General features: G+C 46.7%; 1 protein-coding gene across 5 annotated transcripts in view; it reads left to right on the top strand.

Moving 5' to 3' along the window:
• Positions 1-17,252, top strand: part of MDC1 (mediator of DNA damage checkpoint 1) — a 165,098-nt gene that overhangs the window by 81,588 nt on the left and 66,258 nt on the right. For all 5 annotated transcript variants that reach the window (XM_077463035.1, XM_077462870.1, XM_077462953.1 and 2 more), the window contains one exon: positions 2,669-2,737. In XM_077463035.1, the coding sequence (XP_077319161.1) occupies positions 2,669-2,737 (69 nt within the window). The remainder of the gene's footprint in view (positions 1-2,668; positions 2,738-17,252) is intronic.

The raw sequence follows: 17,252 nt of genomic DNA, 5'->3' as shown, positions 1-17,252 counted from the left end.
CCTCCTTTTCAAGTGAAAACGCACTCAACTAGGGCTGTAAGTGCTTCTTGGGCAGTGCATCACCAGGCCTCCCTGGCTCAGATCTGTAAGGCTGCGACTTGGTCATCAGTCCATACATTCACCAGATTTTATCAGGTGGATGTCAGAGGGCAAGAGGATGCCACCTTTGGGCGCAGTGTACTGCAGGCTGCAGTGTAGATCCTCTGGTCCATGGTGGTCTATAATTCTGATCTGTGTCTCCCTCCCCTCAAACTGAGCATTGCTTTGGGACATCCCACTATGTAATGAAGTTCCTGTGTCCCGTGATGTATGATCAAGAAAATAGGATTTTTATATACAGCTTACCTGTAAAATCCTTTTCTTGAGAGTACATCACGGGACACAGGGCTCCCGCCCTTCTTGGGTTTTTACGTGGTTTCTTATTGCTTTGCTGCAAAACTGAGGTGACTCCCATATGGGAGGGGTTATATAGGGGAGGAATTCTCCTTAATTGGGGTTAGCCAGTGTCCAATCACCAGAAGTGCCTATATAACCCACTATGTAATGAAGCTCCTATGTCCCGTGATGTACTCTCAAGAAAAGGATTTTACAGGTAAGCTGTATGTAAAAATCCTATTTTTTTTTTTTAAAAGGAGCTTCATATCTGTTGGACCCTTTAGCATATGAGCATTGTCTCATGAACAAGTCAGGTTTTTGTTTACAGAGGCTATAGCAGCGTTAATTGCTGGAATTCTCCATAAAACCCTTCCTCCATAGAATCAAGTATTGAGAACTTTTTCAGAGGAAAAACCTGTTTATCTGGGAACTCTCACTCAGAATACATAAGCTTTCTTAGCCTTGAATGGATACGAAAAACATGAACAGATTGGGGGGGCTTTAGTGAACCCAAAGCAGAAGTGGGCTCATCGACTGACTGCATTACTGGCAGTAAAAATGTGGAGCGGACCAATTTAGTGAGCGACTGAACAACCTTTCCTGTGAGCCTGATATTCCACATCAGGTTCTTCGGAAGAGGAGACATCAGGCTTTTCCTGGTCCTTGAGAGAAATTAGTCATCTCTCGCTCCGAGTTCCTCAATATGAGGGTCCTGAGGAATGGACGGGGATCTGTTACGCTTAATCCCACTCTGGGATGCAATGAAAGCATCAAACTTTTGCTTCAAGCTTAAAAAGGTTGAATAAAAAACCTTAGTAATTTGCACAGGGGCTGCAGTGTTAAGAAGAGCTGCAACACTTGCAACACTTGCCCCTCCTGACGGCTCACTCTGACCAGCCATATTACTCTTAGGGGAGGATGCCATCTTTACTGGGATGGATCTAGGCTTACGTGTGACTATAAAAGTATTTCTAGAGCCCTTTTATTTAGTTTTTTTTTTAAACCGCCCTTCTGACCCGATGCACAAAGCAGAGGTACCAGAAGGAATTCATGCACTGCTTGAGTAATAGTCCAGCTCTGTTACTGCTATTAATGCTCAGCTTGATGCAGCAGTAAATGTGTAAAAAAAATGCCTGTGTCACCAACCTCAGTGCTCTTGTGTCCCTCCTGCAGCATCTAATAACACAAATGGTGCTAAAAAAACAGACCTTCCCGCAGAGGACGCCAACTCCGTGCTATGCCCCAGCCGTCTACGGCCCTTCCCCCTTTTTCTTTTTTTTAAAAAGAAAAAAAATAGCTTTTTCTTGTGTGAGCGCGGGCTCCTGATCCCATGGGAGCCACGGAGGAACGGCGGGGGGGGAGTCTGGAAGCCGCCGGGCGGCGTGCCATTCGCAACGTTTTTTTTTAAATCCTTTGGCGCTCTTTCCCCTAGAAGAGAGGAAGAAAAAAACGGCACAGAGGGGTGTCTGGTGGGGAGAGGAACCGCCCCCAGACTTACCGGAGGTCTTGCTGCTGACTGGTGGAGAGATACTTGCTGTTTCTTCGCATACGAGGCCCGGGTACCATTCAGTTTGGCCAAAAACACACTTTGATTGGATCCTGTCGGCATGGCTAGCCCCAGGAAGGATTTCTCCAGAGGAGCTCAGCACAGTACATCTTCACTCATCTCCAACACCTAAGATAGTGGCGAAAAAAACTGAGGTACTCCCACCAGTGTGAGGGGTTATATAGGGAGTGCACTTTTTAATTTAGAGCTTGCCAGTGTCCATCGCCTGAGGGTAGCCTATAACCCATATAGTAACTACTATGGCTCTGTGTCCTGTGATGTATGATAAGAAATTATAAAGTGTGTGCTGGAGTGTTGCTTTAATTTATCAGTGTGTCTAAATCTGATAGCGCCCCCACCCCCCAATGCTACTTCATCCAGAGTGGGGGCACAACAAGGTGTATTACCGGCCAGATCACCAGGTGAAAACAGAGGGGAAAAAAACGATTTCTGCAGCCACCACATCCGTTAAGCTGCAGTACATTATGTTTAGGGTTTAATATCACTTTAATGCTTACCTGTCCTACCTGCAATGCCGATCTTCTGTCTAATTATACCAATGCTCTTTTGCAGCTACTTATACCTAAAGAATATTCTGCATCTTACTTTTCGGGTGTGTCAGGCTGGGCATTGTTTGTCTTTTTTTGTTTTTTGTGAGTTTTTTTGTTTCGTTTTTACCAGAAGTGACAAAGTTGCTTTAAGACAATTTTATTACTTATATTGGTTTTGTGTAATTATGCCTTGCAGGTGCTGACTATGAGTTGATGGCCACACAGTGCTTCTTAGAACCACAGGAACCTGAGGAAGACTTGCCAGGTAATAGCACAGTTTTTGATAAATTGCTTCACATGTTATATTCCATGTCTGTTGGTATATGCACATGAAGCCTTCAAGCAGGACCAAACTGTAGTGTAAAATCCATCTTAAAGCGAGTGTAAAGTCATTATTATTTTATATACTTACCTGCTCTTTGCAAGGGTATTGCGCAGAGCAGCCCTAAACCTCCTCTTCTGGGGTCCCATGCTAGCGCTCTCCACTCCACCTCTTATGCATGCATCACCATAGAAAGCCGCTTCCTATGGGGCTCATGTGCAGGCATGCTCCAAAGCCAGGCTGTGTACGTCCATTGACACACACAGCAGGGCTTGGCTGCTCCCTTCTCACAGACTTTGACTGAATGACTCCTGTTGCTCTCGCCCAAGCTTGTGAGAGAAGGGAGAGCAGGCCAGGGACTCTAGGAGGAAATTTGTTGCACAGAGCAGGTAAGTATGACATGTTTGTTATTTTAGAAGAAAAAAAAAGAAACCTTTATAACCTTTTTTTAATGCATAGAATGAATTTTTAACTTTAGAACCATTTTAAGCATTTCACACCAAATCGGTTACCTGTACGTTATTTGGTTGAAGTAGTTCTACAGGGGTGATAGCTGCCTTCTGCCGCTCAGATCCAGTCTCCCAACCCATAGGGAAACTGGTGTGACCATCCGCCATATCCGCTGGCTTTATGGATTCCTGAACAAAGCTGGAAATGGCTTTGATCGGGTCTCCGATGTAAAAACTGACGTTACGCTGGGTGGGAAGGGAGGGAGAGTTATTCGGGTTGTTTATTAGTATGTAAGATGTTCAGATATGTGATACAATGGCATACATGGCAGAACTTATCGGTGCACGAGTTCAAGCAGTGTGCTTCTGGTGATTGTGGGAGTGACCCTGCCCTGGGGACCGTTCCGATTCTCCTAAATGACAATTCTGTTAGATGGCCACCATAAAATTTTTGAAATGGAATGTCCATGGGGTCCGAGCTAGGATCAAACGCACCACAGTTTTCGGATGCCTCAAATCCTATCGGGCGGGCAGTTCTGGTTGAGACGCACGTCACAGGCCAGCTCCAACTAGCATTGAAGCGCCCATGGATAGGGTGGGCCTATCATGCCACGCATACCCCGTACTTCCGCGGTGTGTGAGTCCTAATAGCCAAAACGATGCAATTTAAACTAATATCATTGCAAACGGATCCCCAGGGCCGGTTCATTTTTATGCATTGTACTCTATATGGCAAACAATACCTCATCTTGACCTGCTACATACCACCGCCATATAACGTCAGCCTCATAAATGCGCGCCTATCCTTTATGGCTCAATACCCTGCAACCCTGGCCATTTGGCTTGGGGATTCTAAACCAAACCATAGATAAGCTACACTTGCAGCCTAGCACAACACCCCAGAGTGTTCCTCCCCGACTAGGCCGCACCTTTACGGACTTTTCCCTGACTGATGCCTGGCGACATAAGTACCCTGACGACCGGATATTTTCACGCTTCTCGGCATCATACTCTGTCTCGAATAGACTATATTATAGTGTTGAACATGCTGGTCCCCCAGATCACTGTCCGATCATGCCCCATGTTGGGCGACTATTCGTCTTGCCCCCCAGACGGGCCAGCATTTGTGGCATCTCCACTCCTTCTGGCTGAGAGTCCTGGGGGGACAGGAGGACATAGATGAGGAGTGGTGGTTTTACTTTAATACTAACAAGGACACAGCACCAGTAGGTGCGGTATGGGAGACATTTATGTTGCATGCACGCTCTGTTCTGTCCCAACGCATAAATAGGTTAAAAGCCTCCTCCGCCATTCAGCTTAAACAGGCCTCTGAACAATTAGTCCACCACCAACGTATTTACATCAGACCCCACACCGCATAACGCATCAACACTCAAGCTCCATACACTGATAGTAGACCACTCACACTACGAGCAAGCCAAACGTAAACATTTTTTCTCAAGACAACGGGTGTTCGAACAGGGAGAAAGGGCGGGCAGACTCCTTGCCTACCTGGCCCACCAAGACGCTAGGCCACCAGTAGTGGTGTCCTTACTAGATGCACAGCACACTCTTGCTACGGACCTGACACTGGTAGCGGAAATGTTCCCCTCCTACTATGCAGAACTGTACGCATCTCAAGTGGAGGCCCCGATACAGGAAACACAAACTTTTTTACAGCATATACAATTCCCCTAACTGTCCGAAACCCAAGTGGAGGACTTAGAGGCACCCATCACCAGCGACGAGGTTGCCTTGGCAATATTGTCCCTGGCAGCGGCGAAGGCCCCCGGACAAAATGGCCTACCACTAGATTTTTATGCAGCGTACCCTGAGGTACTAGTCCCCGAACTCCTTAGGTTATACAACTATATATTTGAGTCTGAAACCCTCCCCGATTCTCTCCATCAGGCTATAATCATTGTACTGCCAAAGCCCGGGAAGGATCCTCACCACACGGATTCCTATCGCTCAATCTCCCTGCTTCATGTAGATATTAAAATATTGGCCAAAATTTTAGTGTCCCGTCTTAACCCACTTATTCTAAATTTAATCCACCCAGATCAAACGGGGTTCATGCCTGGCAAAAACACAGCCATGAATATCCATAGATTGCACATGAACATCCAGGCGCAACATGAGAGAGCGGGCACGCGAGCAGTGATGGCATTAGACGCCACCAAGGCATTCGATTGTGTGGAATGGGTGTACTTGTGGGAATGCCTTAGGAGATATGGTTTTGGCCCCAACTTCATCAAATGGGTCCGGCTCCTATACTTTTCTCCGGAGGCCCGGGTGGCGGTGAATGGGAGGCTATCTGACCCATTGCCATTAAGGCGGGGGACTCTGCAGGGCTGCCCCCTAACCCCCGTTACTGTATGCCCTGGCCGCAGAACCACTTGCCATTTCCATCAGGAACAACCCAACCGTCCGAAGGCTTCAAGTGGGTTCCATTACAGAGATGGTAAGCATGTACGCTGATGACATGCTCCTGTACTTTGAAGACACAAGCCAATCCCTCTGGGCTACTCCCCAGGTCATTGAAGACTTTGGTCAGCACTTGGGTCTGCGCATAAATTGGTCCAAATCACAGATTCTGCCCCTCGACGTGTTCCCGCCGACACAGGACGCTGCGTCCCTTCATTACACAGGGTATCCTCTATACAATATCTAGGAATCCATATCACTAGGGACCCATCAGAATATATGGCAAACAATTTAGAGCCCCCTGTTCTCCAACACTAAAGCAAGAACACACTCCTGGGCCCGTCTCCCTCTAGGGGTAATGGGAAGAATCAACCTAGTAAAAATGATCCTATCACCTAAACTTCTGTATAAGCTCTGGCAGTCGCCAACCCTGATCCCCACGAAAATCTTTAAAGCGTTTGACTCCATTCCTAAACACTTTTATATGGGGCCCCAGCAGACATAAACTGCCGTGGAATGTCCTCAAGAACCCGACTTCCTCGGAGGGAGTTGCTCTCCCGGATATTCGAGCGTACTATATCGCGCCCCAACTATCCCACTGTTACCACCTACATAAGATGGACGGACCTAGGTACCAAGCCCTGACATTGCAAAAAAAGCAAACAGTTGTATATATTCCCCTTTACAGGTGCTGTTCAGAGGTGGGGAGGAGATGGTTGTAATTTACTACTCGCACACCATAGAAGCATATGGAAGACTGCACTCAAAATGACTGTTGCCGACTTTGTACACTCCCATATGCCTCTGTGTAATGACCCCCAACTGAGGGAACTGAGGGCACTCCCCTACGCCAATCTTTGGGCATCTAGGGGCGTGGTCTACCTATACCAAGTGATTACCCCGCTGGGTGTACGCAGCATTCAAATATTACAGGATGAGTATGCACAATTGCGCCATGCTCTTGGTCCAATTCAGGGACAGTTTCCCCAACCCCCAAACCCTACCCATGACGGAAGTGATAACAGGCGCAGATCCCTCTAAACTGATCTCCACGCTATACAACGTGTTAAGAAACCGCTCAGTAGCTCCATCTATAGATGTGGCTAAGCATAGATGGGAGGAGGAGGTAGGCCCCATAGGGGATGAGGACTGGGAGGAGATCCTTGAAAACACCAAAAAAGCTTCCCCTAGACTATCCGACAGACTAACCCAACTGTACATTGTACATAAATCCTATCTCACCCCTGTAAGAATTGCCAAATAACAGGCCGATCGAGATCCGTGGTGCCCAAGATGTTCTGATTGGTCCTGCACATTCTACCATCTAATGTGGACATGCCCGGACATTCAGACCTATTGGACGCAAGTAATGCGTTTTTTACATGACTACATGGGTTCACCCCTACAGTTAGACCCCAAAACCTGTCTGTTGGGCCTACTCCCTGACCCATCGATTGACAAGTTTCAAGCCATCTTCTTATACGAATCACTATTTTGTGACAGGAAAATGATAGCCCGGCTCTGGATGCGCAGTGCCCCCTCCCTGCCCACGCCCCCCACGGTCCAAACATGGATTAGGGAAACAATACCATACAAGAAGGTTATATACCAGCTCAGGGGGTGCCCTCATAAGTATCACAAGATCTGGGATAAGTGGCTAGACACACCGGACACCTGTACGGAATAGATTGATATACTCTCAGGTATATGTGGATATAGTCGGTAACAACAGTGTATGATCTGTCTGGAATGAATATAGTGGAAATGTATGCAGCCGAAAGATGGCGAGCGGCATTACATGACTTGGGAAACTTAGGCCATAATTGGCATATACATGTCTATCTTACCAGATACCCTGGAGAATAGGTACGCGCATGTATGTAAAGTGCTTTATTTCTGTTATGTAACACATGTACTAAGCCTGTATGCTGCTTGTATTTTATTATGAATAAACTTTTTTTTTATTTTTTAAAACTGACGTCACAACATCGCTTCCGCTTTACTCGGCTGCCAATGGCGCCAACTTAAAAATAAATTCAGTATTCCAAAATGCAGAATTTGGTGTTTTTGAATACTTTGGTACCAATACTTTGGTAAGTGCAAAGGAGGGATTTAGGGTCTTTTTAGACCCCCGATCCCTCCATAAAGAGTACCTGTCACTCCAAGTGACAGCAATAAAAGCGATCAGATTTATTTTTTTAAAGGGACAGTGTTAAATGAAAAAGAAAATTTTAAAGCGTCCCATCGATTTCGTGCGCCAAAGAAAACAAATGTGTAAGTTGGACCTGCAAATGTAAATGGTGTTCAAATTACACGTGTGAGGAATTGCCGCGATTTGTAGAGCGAGAGCCATAATTCTAGCAAAAGAACTCCTCTGTAACAGGTAACCGTTAAAAACGTTTAAACGTCGCCTATGGAAGTTTTTAAGTACTGTCGTTCGCCATTCCACTAGTGCATGTGATTGTAAAGAGTTAGGTTATCTATTTACTCGGTGAAACATCATCTTTCACAATATGCCAAAAAATTGGGCTAACTTTGTTTTCTTTTTCTTTTTTTTTTTTTTATTCTTTATTTAGATTTTTTTCTTTTTCAAACACAATATAAAATACATTATTCCAGCATTTCTTAATATCTTAATGGTTATACATAACAAACTAAACCTTTATAACCCCTCTACCTTACCCCCCCCTCCCATCCACCTCTCTTCTTTGCAGAATTCTCACGAGGTTCATAGTTGAATCATCCTTTTCTGGCTAGGTATTATCTTTCCCTGTCTTATTGTATAATTTCCTCTACATATCTCCATGATTTTTTTAATTCTTTCCATAATGTCCATTTGTCTATAAAACCCTCTCCTGCTAATGTTTCCTCTCTCCCTTCATTGGGACTTTCCGAATTTTGTATTTCATTTACTCGGAATATCCAGTCCTGTATTTTAGGGCTCTCCGTCTCCCTCCATTTTTTTGGAATTAAGCTTTTAGCGGTGTCAAGCAGAGTGGGAATTACAGAGGCTTTATATTGCTTTACAGGTTCGTCTGTCCCATACAACAAAATGGTCCAAGGGTCTTCTATTATTTCTTTATTTGTTACGACCTTTATTAGATCTAAGACTTCCCTCCAATATTTTTTAATAATGGGGCAGTCCCACCATATGTGGGCCATTGTCCCTGTTTTTTTGCACCCTCGCCAACAATCTGAGGATTGCTCTTTTGCGTATCTAACCACTTTGTCAGGGGTGGCATACCACCTTGCGAGGCACTTATAATTCATCTCTATCATCTTATTATCTACCACTGAACAGTGAATTAATTTAAATATTCTTTTTCTATTCAGTGCACTACATTGTGACCCCAGATCACTTTCCCATTTTCTGATATAAGGCGGGCCCTCCAGTCCGTCACCCTCTGATAGCATTTTATATATTCGGGCTATTTTATTTTTTGATTTTTCTCTCAAACAGAGCCGCTCCAGGGGCCTGTATTCTTCGTCGCTTCGCATTGGATGGGGTAATTTAGCAATAAAATTACTTAACTGAAGATACAGCCAAACGTCAATCCTCATGAGTTCAGTGTCTGTACTCCGTGCTTGAAAAGAGGCTAATTTACCTTTTATTATATCTTTTACTTGTGCATTTTTTTTATTCAATTACCACCCACCTCCTGTTTCCCCGGTGTAAAATAGTTTTCCTTGAGAAAAATCAAGGGTGAATTATAACTCCAATTATTTTGTGTGTGAATTCGATCCCATACTTTAAGTGCAGTACGTGTTATTTCATGTGTATTTAAACCTATTGACCTATACTGTCTAGGGTTCCATATTATTCGTCTTAATTGTGCTCGACTCATAACTTTTTCTAAACGAACCCACCTCTTGTCGTTTACCTCTTTCGCCCATTCCACCACCCGTATAAGAACCACTGCATCGTGATATTTTTTGAGATCCGGGACTGCTTAACACCGCAAAAGCAACTCTCGGTTTTTTATATTGCCATATATACTTTGAAATTAGTCCTTTTAGGGTTTTAAAAAAGGTCTGGGGGAGCGAAATAGGCAACATTTGGAACTTGTATAAAATCTTTGGGACCAGAACCATTTTAACCGCATTAATCCGCCCTAACCAAGAGAGAGGGCATGTTGAAATTTTTTTTATTTCTCTTTTTATTTCATCTAATAGTGGGATATAATTCTTCACATATATTTTCCTAATGGTATCAGAGAGGTAAACTCCCAGGTATTTGATCTCCTTATGCCAAGGGAAGCGGAATTCCGTTATGAGTTTCGCCTCTTCCTGTCTACTGATGTTAATGTTTAGGATTTCGGATTTGCTGAGGTTTATTTTCAAATTTGATATTTCACCAAATTTTTCCAACATCCCCAGCAAGTTCGGAATCGTAATCCTAGGGTTAGTAATGTAAAAAAGTAGGGGTGCACCGAATGGGTTTTTTGGTGCCGAAACCGATACCGAAAATGAAAAATACACTAGGCCGAAAACCGATACCGAAACATATTTAAAAAAAATATATTTTCATACAGGAGATGGTCAGAGACTGGAGACATGGTACAGGAGATGGTCAGAGACTGGAGACATGGTACAGGAGATGGTCAGAGACTGGAGACATGGTACAGGAGATGGTCAGAGACTGGAGACATGGTACAGGAGATGGTCAGAGACTGGAGACATGGTACAGGAGATGGTCAGAGACTGGAGACATGGTACAGGAGATGGTCAGAGACTGGAGACATGGTACAGGAGATGGTCAGAGACTGGAGACATGGTACAGGAGATGGTCAGAGACTGGAGACATGGTACAGGAGATGGTCAGAGACTGGAGACATGGTACAGGAGATGGTCAGAGACTGGAGACATGGTACAGGAGATGGTCAGAGACTGGAGACATGGTACAGGAGATGGTCAGAGACTGGAGACATGGTACAGGAGATGGTCAGAGACTGGAGACATGGTACAGGAGATGGTCAGAGACTGGAGACATGGTACAGGAGATGGTCAGAGACTGGAGACATGGTACAGGAGATGGTCAGAGACTGGAGACATGGTACAGGAGATGGTCAGAGACTGGAGACATGGTACAGGAGATGGTCAGAGACTGGGGACATGGTACAGGAGATGGTCAGAGACTACGGACATGGTACAAGAGATGGTCAGAGACTGGGGACATGGTACAGGAGATGGTCAGAGACTGGAGACATGGTACAGGAGATGGTCAGAGACTGGAGACATGGTACAGGAGATGGTCAGAGACTGGAGACATGGTACAGGAGATGGTCAGAGACTGGAGACATGGTACAGGAGATGGTCAGAGACTGGAGACATGGTACAGGAGATGGTCAGAGACTGGAGACATGGTACAGGAGATGGTCAGAGACTGGAGACATGGTACAGGAGATGGTCAGAGACTGGAGACATGGTACAGGAGATGGTCAGAGACTGGAGACATGGTACAGGAGATGGTCAGAGACTGGAGACATGGTACAGGAGATGGTCAGAGACTGGAGACATGGTACAGGAGATGGTCAGAGACTGGAGACATGGTACAGGAGATGGTCAGAGACTGGAGACATGGTACAGGAGATGGTCAGAGACTGGAGACATGGTACAGGAGATGGTCAGAGACTGGAGACATGGTACAGGAGATGGTCAGAGACTGGAGACATGGTACAGGAGATGGTCAGAGACTGGGGACATGGTACAGGAGATGGTCAGAGACTGGGGACATGGTACAGGAGATGGTCAGAGACTACGGACATGGTACAAGAGATGGTCAGAGACTGGGGACATGGTACAGGAGCTGGTCAGAGACTGGAGACATGGTACAGGAGCTGGTCAGAGACTGGAGACATGGTACAGGAGCTGGTCAGAGACTGGGGACATGGTACAGGAGCTGGTCAGACTGGGGACACGGTACAGGAGCTGGTCAGAGACTGGGGACACGGTACAGGAGGTGGTCAGAGACTGGGGACACGGTACAGGAGGTGGTCAGAGACTGGGAACACGGTACAGGAGGTGGTCAGAGACTGGGGACACGGTACAGGAGGTGGTCAGAGACTGGGGACACGGTACAGGAGGTGGTCAGAGACTGGGGACACGGTACAGGAGGTGGTCAGAGACTGGGGACACGGTACAGGAGGTGGTCAGAGACTGGGGACACACGGTACAGGAGGTGGTCAGAGACTGGGGACACGGTACAGGAGGTGGTCAGAGACTGGGGACACGGTACAGGAGGTGGTCAGAGACTGGGGACACGGTACAGGAGGTGGTAAGACTGGGGATATGGTACAGGAGATGGACATGGTACAGGAGGTGGTCAGAGACTGGGGACGTGGTACAGGAGATGGTCAGAGACTGGGGACGTGGTACAGGAAGTGGTCAGAGACTGGGGACGTGGTACAGGAGGTGGTCAGAGACTGGAGACGTGTTACAGGAGGTGGTCAGAGACAGAGGACACGGTACAGGAGGTGGTCAGAGACAGAGGACACGGTACAGGAGGTGGTCAGAGACAGAGGACACGGTACAGGAGGTGGTCAGAGACAGAGGACACGGTACAGGAGGTGGTCAGAGACAGAGGACACGGTACAGGAGGTGGTCAGAGACAGAGGACACGGTACAGGAGGTGGTCAGAGACAGAGGACACGGTACAGGAGGTGGTCAGAGACAGAGGACACGGTACAGGAGGTGGTCAGAGACAGAGGACACGGTACAGGAGGTGGTCAGAGACAGAGGACACGGTACAGGAGGTGGTCAGAGACAGAGGACACGGTACAGGAGGTGGTCAGAGACAGAGGACACGGTACAGGAGGTGGTCAGAGACAGAGGACACGGTACAGGAGGTGGTCAGAGACAGAGGACACGGTACAGGAGGTGGTCAGAGACAGAGGACACGGTACAGGAGGTGGTCAGAGACAGAGGACACGGTACAGGAGGTGGTCAGAGACAGAGGACACGGTACAGGAGGTGGTCAGAGACTGAGAAACGTGGTACAGGAGGTGGTCAGAGACAGAGGACACGGTACAGGAGGTGGTCAGACAGAGGACACGGTACAGGAGGTGGTCAGACAGAGGACACGGTACAGGAGGTGGTCAGACAGAGGACACGGTACAGGAGGTGGTCAGACAGAGGACACGGTACAGGAGGTGGTCAGACAGAGGACACGGTACAGGAGGTGGTCAGACAGAGGACACGGTACAGGAGGTGTCCCCCATTGCAGCCAGCGTCCCTTTCCCCCATTGCAGCCAGCGTCCCTTTCCCCCATTGCAGCCAGCGTCCCTTTCCCCCATTGCAGCCAGCGTCCCTTTCCCCCATTGCAGCCAGCGTCCCTTTCCCCCATTGCAGCCAGCGTCCCTTTCCCCCATTGCAGCCAGCGTCCCTTTCCCCCATTGCAGCCAGCGTCCCTTTCCCCCATTGCAGCCAGCGTCCCTTTCCCCCATTGCAGCCAGCGTCCCTTTCCCCCATTGCAGCCAGCGTCCCTTTCCCCCATTGCAGCCAGCGTCCCTTTCCCCCATTGCAGCCAGCGTCCCTTTCCCCCATTGCAGCCAGCGTCCCTTTCCCCCATTGCAGCCAGCGTCCCTTTCCCCCATTGCAGCCAGCGTCCCTTTCCCCCATTGCAGCCAGCGTCCCTTTCCCCCCCTTTCCCCCATTGCAGCCAGCGTCCCTTTCCCCCCCTTTCCCCCATTGCAGCCAGCGTCCCTTTCCCCCCCTTTCCCCCATTGCAGCCAGCGTCCCTTTCCCCCCCTTTCCCCCATTGCAGCCAGCGTCCCTTTCCCCCCCTTTCCCCCATTGCAGCCAGCGTCCCTTTCCCCCATTGCAGCCAGCGTGTCCCTTTGCAGCCAGTGTGCCTGTGTCGGGAAGAGAGCCGCCTCCGCCGCCTGTTTAATCACAGCGCCTGGAACATCACAGCTTTCATTTCAATAGCTGTGTGTTCCTGGCCGTGCGTCATACACAGCCCCTCTCCCTTGTCCGGGCACTTTGATAGACAGATTATCCGTCCAATCCTGCGGGTGATCTGTCAAAGTGCCCGGACAAGGGGGAGGGGCTGTGTATGACGCGCGGCCGGGAACACACAACTATTGAAATGAAAGCTGTGATGTTCCCGACGCTGTGATTAAACAGGCGGCGGAGGCAGTTCTCCTGCGCTATAGTATACCCCCATGATGGGCGGCACCAGAGGGCGGGGGCGTGGCCTGGGTGGGGGCGGGGCGGAGCCCCGCCCAGGCCACGCCCCATTTTAGGCTCCATTATCGGCCGTTTTTCTCTTTCGGCAAATTGCCGAAAAGGGCATTTTCGGCCGATATGTTTCGGCGGCCGAAATTTCGGTGCATCCCTAATTACTTCCAAAGTATCTATCATGAGTCCCCAGTCTACCCTTTGTTTTCTTATTTCTTCATTTAAAAAAGTTTTTGCCCCCCACAAAAATTGCGTTTGAAAGACCGCTGCCTAAATACCATGTGACCAAAAATATTGCAACGACCGCCATGTTATTCTCTAGGGTCTTTGCTAAAAATAAACAAATACAAACACACATTATATATATATATATATATATATATATATATATATATATATATATATATATATATATATATATATATATATATATATATATATATATATATATATATATATATACACATATACATATACACACATACACATACACACATACACATATACACATACACATATACACATACACATATACACATACACACACACACACAATGTTTGGGGGTTCAAATTAATTTTTTAGCAGAAAAAACGATTTTAACTTGTACGCAACAAGTTTAAAAAATAGGCTTGGTCCAGAAGTGGTTAATGGAGGAGGACAGGCTTAGAAAAGTTTGTAAGGGTCAGTGTCCACAGCATCAGTTTGAGACATTTTTAGATCTTTCTGAATTCTATTAAAGGAGCAGTTGACCTCCTTCTGACCTGCATTTTACCTGCATTTTACCTGCATAAAGTGGGTTTTGCAGTTTCATAGACTTGTATGAGAATACAAATCCTACTTGAAGTGAACAACACAGGCTGTGAATGACTGCTACCAGAGTGCGCATTGATTCACAAACAAATAATATATTGCAACATATCAGTCATTAACCACTTCAGCCCGGACCAATAAACACCTTAAAGAGGAAGTAAACCCTTTCAAACCACTTTGACCTACAGGTAAGCCTAGATTAAGGCTTACCTGTAGGTCCAAGCAATATCTCCTAAACCTATATGGTTTAGGAGATATTTGCCCGATAATGGGCACCGCTGTCTACGGCGCATGCGCCGTAGACAGCGGCGCGCAGGCGCACTAAATGCGGCAAGTCCAAGAATGGATTTGCCTAATTTGTCGACTCCCGTGCGCATGCGCGGGAGTGACGTCATCGCGGCTTCGCCGAATGGCAGCGGCGGAGCTGCGAGACGCGACTCCCGTGCGCATGCGCGGGAGTGACGTCATTGCGGCTTCGCCGCTGTCATTCGTCGGAGCTGCGAGACGCCACCAGCAAGATGGATGCGGCGGACTACAGGGGACAGCGGCGACTTCGCTGGCTCCTGTGTCAGGTAAGTGACACATAATGAGCTACTATGCGATGCATAGTAGTCCATTATGCTTTACCTTTGCAGGGAAAAAAAGAGGAAGTAAACCCATCAGGGTTTACTTCCTCTTTAAGGACCAGAGGTCTTTTTACAATTTCGCACTGCGCTGCTTTAACTGGTAATTGCGCGGTCATGCAATATTGCACCCAAACGAAATTTGCGTCCTTTTCTTCCCACAAATAGAGCTTTCTTTTGATGGTATTTGATTGCCTCTGCGATTTTTATTTTTTGCGATATAAATGGAAAAAGACCAAAAATTTTGAGAAAAATTATATTTTCTACTTTTTGTTATAAGAAAAATCGAATAAACTCGAGTTTAGTCATACATTTAGGGCAAAAATGTCAATAAGCGTATATTTATTGGTTAGCGTCTACAAACTAGAGTACATTTTCTGGAATTTACACAGCTTTTAATTTACGACTGCCTATCTCATTTCTTGAGGTGCTAAAATGGCAGGGCAGTACAACCCCCCCCCCCCCCCCCCCAAATGACCCCATTTTGGATACCACATATGTGGGACTTTTTGGCAGTCTAGCCGCGTACGGCACCCCGAAAACCAATCACTGCCTTCAGGATTTCTAAGGGTGCAAATTTTTGATTTCACTCCTCACTACCTATCACAGTTTCGAAGGCCATAAAATGCCAAAATAACACAAAACCCCCCCCAAATGACCCCATTTTGGAAAGAAGACACCCCAAGGAAGCTGTGGAGAGGCATGTGTTGAGCCCATTGAATATTTTTTTTTTGTCCCAAGTAATTGAATAATGACACAAAAAAAAAAAAAGTTGACAAAAAGTTGTCACTAAATGATATATTGCTCACACATGCCATAGTTATATGTGGAATTGCACCCCAAAATATATACTGCTGCTTCTCCTGAGTACGAGGATACCACATATGTGGGACTTTTTGGGAGTCTAGCTGCGTACGGCACCCCCAAAACCAATCACTGCCTTCAGGGTTTCTAAGGGTGCAAATTTTTGATTTCACTCCTCACTACCTATCACAGTTTCGAAGGCCATAAAATGCCAAAATAGCACAAAACCCCCCCAAAATGACCCCATTTTGGAAAGTAGACACCCAAGCTATTTACTGAGGGGCATGTTGAGTCCATGAAATATTTTATATTTTGCCACAAGTTGCAGGAATTTTACAATTTTTTTTTTTTTTTTTGCACAAAGTTGTCACTAAATGATATATTGCTCACACATGCTATGGGCATAAGTCAAATTACACCCCAAAATAAATTCTGCTGCTTCTCCCGAGTACGGGGATACCACATGTGAGGTGCCTAGCTACGTACGGGACCCCGAAAATCAAGCACTGCCTTCCGGATTTAAATATAAAATGCTACCAAAAAAAACTGTTAGCGATCGCAGGGATCAGGCCTGACTCTGCGATCGCTGCAGTTATGTGTTTAGTGTTTTGTAAGTGACAGTGATCGATCGATACTGCACTTGGGTGGGCTGGGCAGAGGGGCAAAACGCAGGTACCAGCAGGTATCTGGGCTGATCCCGCTAACAATGCGTTTTTTTGGAACCCTAAACTGCTGGGGATGCTAGTATAGATCTGATCAGATCAGTTATTGATCTGTTCAGATTCTATACCACTACGGGAGGTTTATGCTTTGTGTGTGGGTCTTAGCGTTACTGGCACTAACCTAGCACTGCCTGGGGCGACGCAGACCCTGACCCTAAAACCTAATTGATATCACCCGCCGGGTGATCAGGGGGTTAAACCTTTATTGGGTAATAAATGGTGGGTGCCCTGATGCTATAAAAAGCAAACTAACCAGAGTCACCCGTAACACTTATACGGTGATCACTGGTGAAAGGGTTAACTAGGGGCAATCAGGGGGTTCAAATTTCTATTAGGTAGTATATGGGGGTCCCTGGCGCTATATAAAAACCTGACGGGGAACCTAAATAACTAACTGGTTAACCAGCGTCTCCAGTGACACTTATACTGTGATCGCTGGTGAAA

Source organism: Lithobates pipiens, unplaced genomic scaffold (assembly GCF_037356315.1).
Source record: "Lithobates pipiens isolate NorthernLeopardFrog02 unplaced genomic scaffold, aLitPip1_a1.2 Scaffold_1, whole genome shotgun sequence".
NCBI lineage: Eukaryota > Metazoa > Chordata > Amphibia > Anura > Ranidae > Lithobates > Lithobates pipiens.
Note: the sequence above shows the minus strand (reverse complement) of the source record. Positions and strands in the feature narration are given on the sequence as shown.